Source organism: Pezoporus wallicus, unplaced genomic scaffold (genome assembly GCF_028554395.1).
Source record: "Pezoporus wallicus isolate ANWC-B61680 ecotype Strahan unplaced genomic scaffold, APGP_CSIRO_Pwel_v1 contig_11829, whole genome shotgun sequence".
Taxonomy (NCBI): Eukaryota; Metazoa; Chordata; class Aves; order Psittaciformes; family Psittacidae; genus Pezoporus; species Pezoporus wallicus.
The window spans coordinates 42,408-57,594 of NW_026635494.1; the positions used below are offsets into that span (position 1 = coordinate 42,408).

At 49.0% G+C, this 15,187-nt stretch overlaps 1 protein-coding gene across 5 annotated transcripts in view; it reads left to right on the top strand.

The window, feature by feature from the left end:
* The window catches only part of APLP2 (amyloid beta precursor like protein 2), a 42,715-nt gene that overhangs the window by 26,941 nt on the left and 587 nt on the right, over positions 1-15,187 (top strand). The window contains exons 7-17 of one of the 5 annotated variants that reach the window (XM_057432937.1): positions 1,750-1,917; positions 3,893-4,008; positions 4,298-4,372; positions 5,515-5,673; positions 5,967-6,095; positions 8,448-8,547; positions 9,511-9,681; positions 10,229-10,264; positions 13,102-13,184; positions 13,993-14,067; positions 14,496-14,651. In XM_057432937.1, the coding sequence (XP_057288920.1) occupies positions 1,750-1,917; positions 3,893-4,008; positions 4,298-4,372; positions 5,515-5,673; positions 5,967-6,095; positions 8,448-8,547; positions 9,511-9,681; positions 10,229-10,264; positions 13,102-13,184; positions 13,993-14,067; positions 14,496-14,651 (1,268 nt within the window). The remainder of the gene's footprint in view (positions 1-1,749; positions 1,918-3,892; positions 4,009-4,297; positions 4,373-5,514; positions 5,674-5,966; positions 6,096-8,447; positions 8,548-9,510; positions 9,682-10,228; positions 10,265-13,101; positions 13,185-13,992; positions 14,068-14,495; positions 14,652-15,187) is intronic. The other 4 variants (XM_057432945.1, XM_057432955.1, XM_057432961.1 and 1 more) reach the window with 4 other exon arrangements.

Below are 15,187 nucleotides of genomic sequence, written 5' to 3' on the forward strand. Positions count from 1 at the left end.
AGACATGTTCCAGCCTGCAGGTCTCTGGCTTCCCTGAGAGTCATCTCCTTGGTCATAGGTTCTTGATCAAGTCACTCAATGCCACTTGGAGGTTGTATTTGCCAGATGAGTTAGCAAACAGAGGAGAAGCTGATGATGCTTGTGTTTCAGGTGTTGAAATGAACTCTCTAGAGCACGGGCCGTCTGCTTGCAGATAAACAGGAGTTCTGCTGGCAGAAAGCGCAGTGTTTGGCACATTGAACAAGCACCGCCATGAAGGTGCAGTTTTGGGTCAGAAAACCATACCTGCATAGGCTGCTTTTTGGAAAACCCTAGGTGTTTTGGGGACACTCTGAGTGTAAAATCCTAGTTTAGGGCAATCATTTTGGATTAGGTGGGTTATTAGGCACAAGTTCTTCCCTTTGAGGGTGCTGAGGCGCTGGCACAGGGTGCCCAGAGGAGCTGTGGCTGCCCCATCCCTGGCAGTGTTCAAGGCCAGGTTGGACACAGGGGCTTGAAGCAAGCTGCTCCAGTGGAAGGTGTCCCTGCCCATGGCAGGGGCTGGAGCTGGGTGAGCTTTAAGGTCCCTTCCAACCCAAACCAGGCTGGGAGTCTGTGATTCAACACCCATTTACAAAAGGAAACTAAAAGCAGTGGGCCATAGTCTGCAGGGGTGGCATAAAGGTGCTTCCTGGCCATTTAAGAGGAGCATACTTGGTGCTGCCTTTGCATAAACCCTTCTCTTTCCTGAAAGAAAGTCAGCCAGCACAATTGGCCTGCTTTTATTACATGGGTGACACAGACTTTCTGCAGTAATCCTATATACTGCGCTTAAGTGGTAGGTGCCATTGCAGAGGGCACCTGCTGGTTTTGTGGTGCCTCAGCGTTCTATGATGGCCTCTCCTTTGCGTGTAGAAGTGTCCGCAGAGGAAGGAGGAGGGGAAAGGGAATGAAATTCAATTAGCTCCAGATCACTGCATCCTTGCCAGCACTTCTTGCATCTTCCTGGTACAATGCCAGCATGCTGCAGATAATTTTACTTGCTGAGACAAGGCTTAGCTCATATATGTTACAGATCTGGTGTTGCAACAGCCTTGGAGCCATCTGATTGTCTGTTTTGGGGGTCCACAGTCTTTTTTCCCCCAAAGGTGCCATGAACAGTTGCTAAATCGCACACTGTATCTGTTTTCTTGCCTCAGAATAACCCAGTTACGTGCCTGCTCATTGTGAAGCAGCCCACATACTGTGGCTACCTGGAGTTTCAATGTTTAACATATAGATGTTTCCAAACCGGATAACCTAGCAGCTGAGATTGCCATGGTGATCACGTTCCTTGTGCTTAGCCTGCCTTTTCGCTTGCTCTTACACCTCACCTTTAAGACGTGGAGTGGCTATCCAGGCAAGAGTGCAGCCAACAGGACATGTTGGGATGCTTTAAACGGCCCTAATGGGTTTTCCTTCCATCATGTCTGTTTTATCTTTCCATCATGCTGGGATGCCCGAGGCATAACACTGTGACATCAGCCAAACAGATCCTTGCTGTTTCAGCCTGTAGCTAAGGAGAAATCGCTCCTGCAGATGGGAGCTTCAAAGCATCACGTACAGGCACCTCCCCACATAGCAAGGTGAATGCTTTTTGCAGTGTTGAATATCCCCCTCCAAAACTGACAGAAGCCCTTTGGCCGGTGAAGGTACGAGGTAGAGCCACCGCTGTGTTGTATGAAGTGCTCAGCAGGGCTTGTGCTCATGTTCTAACCCGTCTCCACACAGCTGTCTGCTCCCAGGAGGCGATGACAGGGCCCTGCCAGGCTGTGATGCCTCGTTGGTACTTCGACCCTAACAAGAGAAAATGCATTCGCTTTATATATGGAGGCTGCGGAGGCAACAGGAACAATTTTGAGTCAGAGGAGTATTGTATGGCTGTGTGTAAAAAGATGAGTAAGTCCTGCCTCCCACTGGCCCTTTTGCAGCTAGCCACTGTCTGTCTGGCGTTTGGTGTCTCCTCCTCCTTGCCTAGGTCAAGAGAGGACACGTGTGTAGCTTATCCTCTTGGTCCTGGTGTCTGCAGCAGTTCTGTCTGTCCTTTTGCAGCAGTCTCCTCTTGTCTCCGCTTCTCCAAGTCTTTAGGGTGAGCTTCCCTAGGGAAAGCGGCTCTGGGTGTATGGTGTCTGTGCTCTCCGTTGGCTTGCAGATCTTACTAAAGGTGTAGTTGTCCTCTTCCAGACCTATAGCAGGGATTAGGGGCTGTCTCTCTTGGGAAAAGGCATAGCAAAGGTATGGAAGGAAGCACTTGCTTTCCCCAGTGGTGTTCCATCCATACGTTTGACCAGTCCATCCTGAAAAGTAGGCTGCTCCTCGCTGCTCTCCCGGTAGTGGGCACTTTCTGGCTATTGCATTTTGGGAAGGTATTGGAGAAGGAGCATAGAATTGAGATTCCCACTTTCAGCTTGGTTTGAAATATGAATCATGACTCAATCCCTGTGTTTTTGAGAGCTTGAGGTTTTTGGCACCGGTTTCCAGCGGCTTTTATGTCAGATGATAAAACTACCCAAACCCCATTTTAACCTCCTTATTAATCTTATTGTTGAACTCCAGCACTTCCACTTCAGCTCCCATAAAAGCCTTTTGAAAGGCTTTTTGTGTTATCTGGGGCTTGGCAGTCTGACTCCACGGCCATAATCCTGTTTACAGAATGGGCTTCATGCAAGTGCTTTAGATTGGGCTGATCTCACCGAGGCGGTGAAATAAAAGATGCGGATGTCAGGGGCTTTTTGTCTGAAACTTTGCCCTGTAACAGAGGGATTTGGGGCTGGAAAGAGGCTTCTCTGTGTCCAAGCCTGGTTCAGGAATGCCATGAGCCAGCCCAGAATGTGGTACTGATCTCATGGTGTCAACTGGAATACCTGTGTGTTATGTTGCTCAGTTACCCTTTCCCCTTTGCTTCACTCCTTCTTCCCTACTTAGAGTAAAGGTTGGTGGATTCAGGTGCATCTAAACTGTATGCCAGGTAATTCTTCTCCTGAAGCATTCAATGACCTATTGGAGGGTTTTTCCACCCAAATAACTAATGTTATTAGTTTCTGCCCTCCCTCTGCTGAAGGGCAGCAATGGGGAGCATCCTGTTCGCCATAGATCCCTTGGGAAAGGGCTTTGGGATGTGTAGCTTCTAAAACGGAGCACAGAAACTTGGTTCAGCATATCCTGAACTGCGGTTTATGGAGTACAGAGCCCCCGTTGTGGAGTTTGTGTTGTGGATCATTGGATAATGCTTGGAATTATCAGCTCTGAAATTGTGTTTCTCCCCTTGTCGAAATTGAATGTCTTAAAAGATACCAACAGTCCAGTTTATTGGATGAGCCAACTTGTCACACTGAGCCTCCTTCTGTTGCTGTCTTGTCTAATATCATTGCCTGTTAGTCCTGCATGGTGCATCTGGTAGGGAAGGTAGGTTTGAAGTGTCAAATATTATGTAGTGTTTTGTACAGCCTTATTTTTAAGCTCCCTGATCATATTAATGGTGTCTGGAGCCGGCTTGTCAGCGAACTGCTAATGCACAAAATGTCATTTAAACTCCCCAAAGCTAATGTGAAAGGGAAGAGAGAACAAGTTCTTCATTCTGCAGTCCAAGTCGTTCTGTTGCTGGAGCTGAATAATGCTCATCCCAGAACTAATGGGAGGACCGGTTGCCGCAGTGCATTGCCGTGCTTTGGGGATGATGGAACTAAGTGGTGGTGTGCAGTAAATTGGCATCTCAATGATACCAAACTGGACTGCTGGTAGGTGGTGGTTCAGTAAACTCAGCCTGGCAGATTGTTAATGGTGCAGGAATGGAGCTTTCCTCTCCCTACCTGTCCTTTGCCATCCAGGATCACGGGGTTTGGCACCGCTGCTTATCCTTACCCTGTCTTTGCAGTGCCAACCGATGATGTGGATGTCTACTTTGAAACCCCAGCTGATGACAATGAACATGCCCGCTTCCAGAAGGCAAAGGAGCAGCTGGAGGTCAGGCACCACAACCGTATGGACCGGGTGAGCATCTAGCTTTGGGCCTTTATCAGCTGTGTTCGGACAAATTGATGGTGGCCGGGTGATGATGGACTCCATGCACCAGCCGTTCGTGTTTCTTGCGATATGGCAGTTAGATTCTCATTTCTTCAGAGTTTTGGGAGAAGGGAATCAATGGGGACACTTGGCTTGCTGCTCAGTGGGTTGAAGTGCTAGCTTTAAACCCCACTGCAGCTCTGTTTTCCTAGCCAGGCTGTACAGGGATCTCGCAAAGATCAGATGTTGATTTGGGTTCTGTCCTTTCCTTGTCCAGGTGAAAAAGGAATGGGAGGAAGCAGAACACCAAGCTGTCAATCTGCCCAAGGCTGAAAGGCAGACTCTCATTCAGGTAAGAGCTGAAGGATGTAAAGAGGGAAGTTACTGGTGCTTGGCCACCCTCTTCTCACTAGAGGTCGAAGTGTTCAAAGCCAGCGGGCAGCTGAGATGGAAGAACAGCTTTCCTGTTCTGTCAGCAGCTGCCTTGTAGAGCAGATTTGATTCAAACACATGCTTTGTTCTTAAAACTGGAGATGAGCTGATACCGTGCCAGGTCCTTCCCTACACCCAGCCGTAGGAAGCTGTCTCACCCCTCAAAGCACAGCGACACCAGAGCCAAATTGTAACTTCAGCCCTTTGGCCTGTTCCACACTAACCAGGGGCCTCACAGCCCAGTTCAGATTGGCTCTGACTCTCTGGACACACATTTCCTGTTTGGGCAGACTTAGTGAAAACCACTTAGCCAGCAGATAAAGCTGGTTTGCTGCCAAAGTGCCAATCTTCTGCCTTATGAGGAATGTTCAGTTAGACTGCAAAGTTAATCAGGGATATTCTCAGTATGGGATTGCTGGGGGCGGGCTCTTCTGGCAGGGACAACTCTGTGATGTTCCCTCAAAGCAATATCCATCTGAAGTGACTGACCCTGCTTTGGATTTCAGCCTGCAACACAGTTTTATCTCTAGAATTTTTAACACAAGCCCCTGTTTGGAAACAGGGGCAAGTCGAAAAGAGTTTGTCATCAGCTCTGTTGAAACATAACAACGCTTAATGGACTTCTCTGGTTCGTTTGGAGGTGTGGGTTATGACCTTTCTAATAGACTATATAGAGGTTGGTCTGGAGGAGGACTGATGAAGCATCCCCTACCTGAAACCTCTGTGAACTTCTGCAAGTTCAGGTTATTGAAGGGGTCAATCCTGTTTCCATATTGCAAGGCGAAGGGAAAGAGTTAGTACCAAGTCATGAGTTCAACACAGCTGGATCTCCCAACATGGGCCACATGCCTCCTTCAGACCTCAGAAGTGCCTTGTGAAGGCACTTTGGAAGGCAGACAGTCACTGTTGAATTTGGAAAGGTGAAATCTGCATCAACATTTCGCAGTGCCCTTCTCCCCTGCTATGAATACCTAGGACACGCAGTGTGACAGGCTCCCTTTGCTCACAGGAGGAGTGAGAAGAGGTGACCCTGATGCCTTTCATGCGCTTTCTTTGTTGCAGCACTTCCAGGCAATGGTGAAATCCCTGGAGAAGGAGGCAGCAAGCGAGAAGCAGCAGCTGGTGGAAACTCACCTTGCTCGTGTGGAAGCGATGCTGAACGACCGCCGCCGCATCGCTCTGGAGAACTACCTGGCTGCCCTGCAGGCTGACCCCCCACGGGTGAGTTTCCTTGCAGGGTGCAAGGTGAGAAGACCGCCTCTGGGGCTTGCCAAGGCAGAAGCTGGGAATAGGTTCTGTAAAGCTTCCTCCTGCATGGCCATTTGTGCAGACTTAGCTGTGGGTCTCCAAACTGACTCCTCCTTTCCGCCTGGTTAAGAAACCCACCGCTTTGTTTGGTGTTCCTAAGGCCCAATAGCTCTAACAGAGTTCACATAAAAGAAAATGGGTATTTTCTCAAGTGCTGTGAATTGGCTCCAATGGATGTGAACTCTTCCCTTCCTCCAATCCCACAGCCCCACCGCATCCTGCAAGCTCTGAAGCGCTATGTTCGTGCCGAGAACAAGGACCGGCTGCACACCATCCGCCACTACCAGCACGTCCTGGCCGTTGACCCAGAAAAGGCTGCACAGATGAAATCTCAGGTATAAGAACGTTTCTATCAAGGGAGGCATTGTTAGCCAGGCCTGGCTGTCAGAGGGTTTGGAAGCTGTGCGTTTGCTGGGTGCTATAGCAACTTCTCATTCTTGTGCAGAGATCTTTGTGTCATCGTATGCTGTCTGTACAAGTTTCCTCTGTGCTTAGTGCTCAAAAAGGGAATTCTGGTGTATACAGGAATTATTGTTGGTGACAAGGACGAGTCTAGGGGGTTAGAACTAGTTTGGTATCGTTTTCATGTTTCCTTTTGTCAAACAGCCATGAATTTGCTGGGGACTTGGTCATCCTTGAACCTGCCTCACTTCTTCCAGTACCTCATGTCTATGCGTTCCTTTCATCAGGCTGCTTCTTCACATGCCTGTGTTTTGGGTTTGTGGGAATCTTCTATGCCTCTGCAGAGTTACTGCCTTGGTTCTGAAGCATAATACATAACCCTTGCCAAGCACTTGATCGTCATTGTTGGCTGTAATAGAAAGCCTATTTTTGATGAGTTTATTTTGTGCTGTTGCCATACATTTTACTCCTGAACAGGCAGAAAGTCTTTTTCTTTGTTGCTGGGTACTGTCTGTGAATGTGCTGCTTCAAGTGGATGGCAGACCTGGCCATTGGTACTTGTAAGAGCCGCTGCAGATATTCCACAAGTCCTTTGAATTACATCCTGGCACTTGGTTTTCACAACCCACCTTTAAAAAGGTGGAAGATGTACTGAAAGACCTAAGTAAGAGTAAAGATAAGAATGTCCAGTTAATGTTAAACAGATGTGTTCATAAGGGTATGTCCGTTCACAAGGTCAGAGAGCAGCAGAGAGCACTGCCTGTGTCCAGTTGCAGCTTCAGGAATGTAACCTGTGTTCCAGCAGTCCCAGTTAGGGGTGGGTTTGCTGCGTTTGACTTCCCTTTGAGCTCTGTAATGCATGAAAAATGTGCCAGAATAGAACGGAATGGAGAGCTGCAAGGAGACAAGGTGGTGGAGCTCATCCAAATGGAAAGAGAGGGGGGAAAAAATACCTCATTACTTGGCTTTGTAACCAGTGAATGGACAGATCATGGTTTAAGAGCAAGACAGGGACTGGAGCCTGTTGCTGTCACCTCTAGTGAGGTGTAGAGTCATGTTGCAGTCATTTTGTAGAAGCAAAGCTCACCCTTGGAGGTGTCCTGATGGTTTCCTGTTATTCCTGGGTGCTGCCAGTGTACCTTCAGCCCTTGTCCCTCGGGTTATCTGCCACTGCTGCTCAGATTCTTGCCAAGCTGCACATCCTGGTGGTATTTAGAAGCTGCCGTTTGCCTTGCGGTGTGGAATACGCGGTAGCTGTTTTCAGAGGCAGCTTAGCATAGCAAGCATGGCCCACCCTGACCCTTTGTTCTGAGCTGCCAAAGCCCAAGAGAGCCCGTGTGAACTGTGTTCTGAAGCTAAAACCTAAACAGTCCTTAATTCATTCTGAAGGCTGCAGTGTCAACAGATCGACAGGGGAGGGATGTGGGTGGGACAGTTCAATTTCCATTCCCTTTGCTTTTCAGAGGCACTTTAAGCGCCTCGATCGATTGCCTTGATTGACAAGCTGCCACATGTAAAATGAAATTGCTTTCATCCTTGCTCTTAAAGGTCAGGCACACGTCAGACTGTAAAACAGGGCCTTTCAGCTCCTTTAGTTCAGCCTCAGGTTGGCCAGATACATGGTTTTCGTTGCCTGCGGGATCCCTGATTATGCAGCACCCTCTTCAGGTCAGGCTTGACTTCACCAGCGACTTAAATATGCTGTGGAAGAGCAATTTGAGGTTGCCTGCAGTTGGAATTCATTTCTCAGATGAAGGGAGAATGCTGTTGGCAGGGAGTGGGTGTAGTGGGTGTAAGACAAATGTAATGCCACCGTTGTTCTGAAAGGCACCTTTGTTCTGCAACCGGAGTTGATAAATAATATTGTCTGCTCCCTTTGTGTGTATCTCTTCTAGTAGTCAGGAATGATAATCCATTTAATAAAGCACTTGCTTGTAGCTGCTGCAGGAAATGAATTATGACCGTGTCTGGTGTATGGGGAATACCAGCTCCAGCGTTTCCAGTGGAGAGCTGGTTACAGCAGGAGTCGGCCACATCCTCTCTGTCTGCTCCCAGCCTTTCCCAAAACACCAAGAGGGCCATGCACAAGTGACCAGTTCCAGCAGTGATGTGTTAGAGACTTATCACCCAGAGAATGGGACTAGAAGGACCCGTGTCCCATTCTGTTGTCTATGATGGCAGATCCATCACCAGTAGCAGATGCTTAATGAAACAAGTGAAGGACTGGTACCAATCGAGTGACTGACAGTCTTTGCCTCCTCCAACACACTCTTGTACATCTGCAGGTGATGACACATCTCCATGTGATTGAGGAGCGGATGAATCAAAGCTTGTCTCTGCTCTACAAGGTGCCATATGTGGCTGAAGAAATCCAGGATGAGATTGGTGAGTGTCTCTCTGCCAGCTCAGCTCATCACTGTGTTAGACAAGCTTTCGTAGCAAGCTCCAAAAAGATGGCTAGCTCCTTTGAGGGGATGCCCTCAACAACAGGCTTAGGCTTAGGTACCACAGGGCAGATACTCTCAGGGTTTTAGATGCATAGAATCACAGAATGGGTTTGGGTTGGAAGGGACCTTAAAGCTCATCCAGTTCCAACCCCTGCCACGGGCAGGGACACCTTGCTCCAAGCCCCTGCATCCAACCTGGCCTTGAACACTGCAAGGGATGGGGCAGCCACAGCTTCTATGGGCACCCTGTGCCAGCGCCTCAGCACCCTCACAGGGAAGAGCTTCTGCCTAAGAGCTCATCTCAGTCTCCCCTCTGGCAGGTTAAAGCCATTCCCCTTGGCCTGTCCCTACAGGCCCTTGCCCAAAGCCCCTCTCCAGGTTTCCTGCAGCCCCTTTAGGCACTGGAGCTGCTCTCAGGTCCCCCCTTCAGGAGCCTTCTCTTCTCCAGGCTGCCCCAGCCCAGCTCTCTCAGCCTGGCTCCAGAGCAGAGCTGCTCCAGCCCTCGAAGCATCATCATGAGTCTCCTCTGGACTCACTGGAGCAGGTCTACAGCTGACAATGTTTTGCAACACATCCAGAGCAGCTTGTACATAAGAAGTTCCACTGTCGGTATCAAACAAGCCAACAGCTAAGTCCTCTCTCAAAAGGAGATGAAAAAGATCCCTAAAAACAGGCAGATGCTTTCCCACTTTATACTTTAACCCCATCTTGCCAAAGCCTCTTGCCACATCAAACCCCTTGGCTCTTATTTGTACGTATTTCTAGGCGATACCTTTACTTGAGAGCATGCAAGATAAGATAACCTGGCAGCCCTCAGCAGCATTCCCTGCAGCCATCTGCCCCTGCCTGTCCCTGCCAGGCTTCATGCAGTTTGTGTAACATTTCCTCGTGCTCCTTTCAGATGAGCTGCTTCAGGAGCAGCGTGCAGACATGGACCAGTTCACATCCTCCATTTCGGAATCCCCGGTGGATGTCAGAGTGAGCTCTGAGGAGAGCGAAGAAATCCCCCTGGAGGGCAAACCTTTCCATCCGTTCCAGGTGAAAACCTTCCCAGCCTTGCCTGAAAATGAAGGTACGTGGAACTGGAAACGGGCTTTACACATTTTACCTTAGGCTTGGTGGAACAGGAAGCTCCATCCCTTTGGGTGACCCAAGAGGAAAGCAGCTGCCCCAGCGGTGCCCCTGGGAAGAGGCAGTGCCGCTTGTAATCTGCGCTGAGCTTCTCTCTTGGTTTTCCCATCCTTCTCTTGGCAGAACTGCTTTGTCTCTTCCCATTTTGCAGGGTAGTTTCCCATTCCGACTGCGTGGCTTGACTCTGCAATGACTTTTCAGTCCTGAAGCAAATTGCTCTCGTGTTATATGAAGTCTGTGTGCCCTGTTGAAGGGCTGCAGGAGTTCTCTTGATTTAAAGCTGTGTTTTGTTGTAGTGTTGGGTGTTGACAGCTGGGGTGTGTGTGTGTGTTGACTTTATAAATGCTTGGACAGAGTCCTGAGCTGAAAGAAGGCTGAGGGCTGAAAGCTTTTCCCAGGCTCTGAGTCAGAAATCATGCACAAGCCTTTTCCTTTCTCTCTTAATCTCCTTTCTCTGCTATTTTTTTTTTTGTTTTCCCTCCTGCTAGATCCTCAGACGGATTTGTACCACCCCATGAAAAAAGGTTGGTTCTAAGCTGCTCCCTCACAGTGCTTTCGATCACACTCCTACCTTCTCAGTGTGTCTGATAGCTTCATGTTAGTTCCATACTCACCTTGATTTTCATTTCCCTGCTCTCATTTAGACCAGTAACTTCCAGCTGTGCTTGTTTAGGCCTAGTGTTAAAGATACGAGCTAGTCTGAGCATCTCATTGAGTGCGTGTGTTCCTCCCTGCCAGGCTCACAAGGTGTCTTGGAGTAGCTTTTTTTACCCTCAAGAAACCTAGCAGGCTGCCTGCAGCATCTCCACTTGGGCACTTGGCACCATAAAGCTCACTGTGGTGGTGGAAAAGAGTCTGGAGGCTCCTGTCCCTGCTGTGGAATCCATCCTTCCTGACAGCACTAAACTAGGAATCAGTGCCACAGCAGACACGGGTTGTGTTTCCTGGCTAAGTGTCTTCATAGATACCATAGAGTGCAGCTAGTCTGGGACATGTGAACTAGGAGATTCCTTCTTTGTGGTCTCCTCAGCATCCCTTTCCACTCGTAGCATCTCTCCATACTGGTAACGTCCTGTGTGATTATCCACTTCTCATTTAGCTCCTTATTAATGCTGCAGGAGCTCAGTGCCTGGCTAAATGGGGCTGCCTGGGCCAGAAAAGCAGCATAGAAATACTGGCATGAAATTACCTTCTTTGTTAGTGGTACATACTCAGGTGAAGATGAGGCCTGGCTGATCTGCTCCCATGGATCTCATTCCCGAAGTGGAAATTGCAGGCTAATTGCTAGGATGCTCTTGCAGAGCAGTGGTAGGTGTGCTGTGTGCAGGAAGCAACCCCAGCATTTTAATGTGCCTTTGGTTACAAACACATTGTGCAGAATCTCAAAAGGAGAGCAAAGGATTCTGCTAATAACATTGGAAATGAGCACAGATAGTTTTGTAACACGGTGAAGGCCAGAAAGCTTGGAACTGTTGTCATTAACAGCCTTTTGCTACCAATGTAAGTCACCTTCATCCCTCGTGTGGAGCAGCATACAGCTGATTCAGTGCACTGACTGCTCTGGAAGGAATTAGGCCAGCTTTAGTGTGACTATTCTTCCTTTGGACAAGTGCTTTGTTGACTTCAAGGTGATCAATATAGGCTGGTGCTCCCTGTTTCATAGAATCATGGCGTGCTTTGGGTTGGAAGGGAGCTTAAAGCTCATCCAGTTCCAACCCGCTGCCACAGGCAGGGACACCTTCCACTAGAGCAGCTTGCTCCAAGCCCCATAGGAGAGTTTGTGATGACTTAGGGACAAAGATTATATCTGCACTTGCTCCCTATGTCTCCACTGAATTTCAGGAGGGGGATGTTGTGCCTGTGTGTGGGTTTCTTTCCCCTGGGAAGTATAGAGTCTAAACTGTGCCTTTGAGCTACATAGAACTGGATCTGTTATTTGGTACAGCACACTGTGACAAATAGCAAAGCTCAGAACTCCCAGCCCTGGAGACTCTGCTGCGTTGGCTCCTGAGGATTGACTAAAGCAGCCATAGGCCAAAAGCTGACACTGTAGTTCTCTAAAAGTTATTTGTGGCTGGTCTCTCCAGAGAATGCCCATCATTGCCTTTCACAATAACATGACCTGCTTGGGCAGCTGCGAGGAGTCAGACTAGCAGCCTTGGCCGTGCTTGGAATCTGATTATGGTCTCCAAAGAGTTGGATAGGGAAAGGGAAACCCCCCCAAGATGCTTCTTTTGGGAGGAGCTGGAGTGAAACCTTAGTTTCTTTGGTGTTTTCAGGCAGTAAAAGCTTGCCTTGGAGCCAAGCAGCCTCTCCTTACATCTCATCAAAGAACACACTGCCAATTTCAGCAGTGGCTCACATAATGTCTTAGGCAACCTGCAAGCTCAGCAGCTTGTGGAGAGGTGTATGCAGCCAGTGGCAAAGTGTGAAGTGCTGTAGCAGTATTGCCCCCACCTCCTGCTCTGCGTTGGAGAGACCCCGCTGTAGGTTTGAGGCTTTGCTGTCGTCCTGCTTTTGCACTAGGGAGGTTTAGGTGCTGTGAAGGGCGTTGTGTTGTCCCTGCAGATAATGGGAACCAGGCTTCCTCCTGATGTGCTGTGTTATGTTAGGTCTTTGTATCTTGCATCAGACTCTTCTCTTATTGATCCAATCTATTTATAAACGCTTCAGATCCAAGCAGTTTATGCAGAGCAGCCGCCTCCTGTTAATTGATATTCCTCTCTTGATCCTATGCTAGTTTTAGCCTAGAAATGGGTGAGTGATGTTCTGGTACAAAGGCTGGCGTAGCTCTTTGCTCCTCCCTTGCCCTGGGATTTATTGTTTCTGGGCTTGTGCCAGATAAGGGACAGCAGCTCATTACGGAGCTGGGTGACCTTGAAGTTCTCATTCCCGAGGCACTTGCTGTTGCAAACGAATGGGTGCCAGCATTCCCTGTGTGCTGGCTCCCAGCATGGAGATGTGTGCCTCCAGCACGGGGTCACAGTGAGGTGGTGCTGACCCCGAGTGACATCTGCAGAAGGGAACTGCTCGCTCACGCTTTAACACCTTGCCTTGAACCTTCTAACAGCAGCACTTAGCGGTAGATGGTGTTTGTGGATTGACACCTCAGCCTGGGTTTGGTGAGTCTTGTCTGCTCCTCTCATTGCCACCTCATCCCCACTCATTAACAGAACCCCCCCCAGTCACTTGTCACTGTAGCATAGCTTCCGAGCTCCCCTTCTGACACAACAGCATGAAGACAGGTTAATAACCAGCGGTCCATGTGGTTAAACACATTAGCCATGGCAGCTCTGCAAAGGGTAGGTCACCCTTCCCAAAGTCACTGGGTAATGGTCCGTGCCTTGCTCTTCTGGTGCAGGTTCTGGCATGACTGAGCTGGATGGGCTGATCGGTGCAGAAGAAAAGGTGATTAACAGCAAGAAGAAAGTGGATGAAAATGTGGTGAGCCCTCCACCTTTACTTTGTAAAGCTCAGATTGCTGGGGACACTAATTAATAGCAGCGGCTTGTTTCCATGCTTACAGAATGTCACTGCATTCGGTATCCATATGGTGTGGGGGAGTCAGTTTTCTGACTGTTGTAGGCTCTTAATACTGCTTAGCATCAGAAGGGTGGGAGGGTGAGGGAAGGAAAGAGATCCAGATCTCTGGCAGTCTGATTTAGTAACTGGTTTCCCAAGCAGAGACCCTCCCTATGGCTTGATTGGAGCTAGGTCTGAGCACACTGTGGGATCCAGCTGTCTTCCCACCTATTTGTCATGGCAAGAAAGGCCCTGCTGCCTTCTGAAGGGGTGCAAGCCGGTTGGTGTTAGCTCCATCTACAGTGCACAGAACTCAGGAGGTTCTGGTGGCAGCCTTGCCTCAGTTCCCTGGGTCAGAAACCCAACGCAGTTGACCTTTGAGAGTTTCCTTTCAATATTGGTATTATAGAATCACAGCATGGTTTGGGTTGGAAAGGCCCTTAAGATCATGTAGTTCTAACCCCCCGAAAAAGGGGGTTTTTAAAGCCACAGGTTAGTTCTTCCGCAGCAGAGGTGCTGTGTCCAAAGGTGGGTTTTCATTTGGGCCTTTAGTTTGAAGTAGCCTGGATGTCCAGATGGCTGCAGTACTCACTTGCAGTACAATGTTGGAGAGCAGGGAAAAGATGGTTCTGAGTCTTTGCTAGTCTTCATTAAAGGTCTCTTGTGTGCCTCCACATCCCTTCTATCTTGTATGGCTCCCTTCATAAAGCACTTTTGTGGCTGTTCTCAGGTCATCGACGAAACCCTGGATGTGAAGGAGATGATTTTCAACGCGGAGCGTGTCGGTGGGCTGGTGGATGAGCCGGTACGTACGTGGCCACCGAGTCCAGCCATGGGCAGGCTCCTAAAGCTGGGGTTTGGTTCCTGTGTGGTGCTGAATTTGAGGTTTGGTGCCTTGACACTGCTCTTGGGAGGTCACACAGCCCCCGCTTTGCTGTGTAGTGGTGTGAGCAGTAAATACATGTTAGAACCTGACCTGTCTCTCGTGGAAGCGCTTTGTGGGATGGGGAAGCAGTGTGGGTCACTGCCTGAGCAGGGAAACAAGTTTGTGTTGGTCATCCTTTTGGTGAGGTATTTAGAGGTGAAATATTTACCCTGTCCAGTGTAATCAGTCGTGTCTTGATACCACAGATGGTTAAAGAGCTTTTAGGTCTTTATGCCACCTTTTAGGTTTAGCAGCTCATCTTCCTCACCGCTCTTCCTCCACTTTCTCCGTTGCTGTCTTCCCTCCAGGATAATGACAACTCCCTCCGTGATGACTTCAGTTTCAGCAGCAGTGCCCTCATTGGCCTTTTGGTGATTGCTGTTGCCATAGCTACTGTTATAGTCATCAGCTTGGTGATGCTGAGGAAGAGGCAGTATGGGACCATCAGCCATGGGATTGTGGAGGTGAGAAACGACTCCTGCTCCATAACTGAGGAAGAAAATAGCATGGAATCACATGTTGTGTGTAGGGGGCGAAGATGGCAGGAGCTGCCAAGCCATCAGCAGCTCCACTCCTAGCTAGATGGGGCTTAACTCTGTAGATGCTGCTACGTGCATCACTTATGTATTAGCGTGCGGGTGTTTTCATGGTGGGATCTGTCACTTCACAGCTGTATTCCCGGATCACAAGGAATTCAATTAGCTTTCCCTGCCTGGCTCAGGGTAGGATTTAGCAGTAAATAGGCTTTTGAGGCGGTATCTTTAGCAGGGGAGTAAGTCAGTCCATCAGTAGCAATTTGTCCTCCCGACTAATGTAACAGCTATTAAGATGGAGCGAGGTTGTTCCTCCTTCCTTCTGCTCCCAACATGCACATCCCTGGTGATGACTTAATGGTGTCTGCAGAAAGCTGCTTTTCCCCTTTGCCCAACTGATGCAGGAAATCATAATGACCTCTCTAATGAGAGAAGCAGGTCCCACACTTGTAACGTGGGCTCACTTA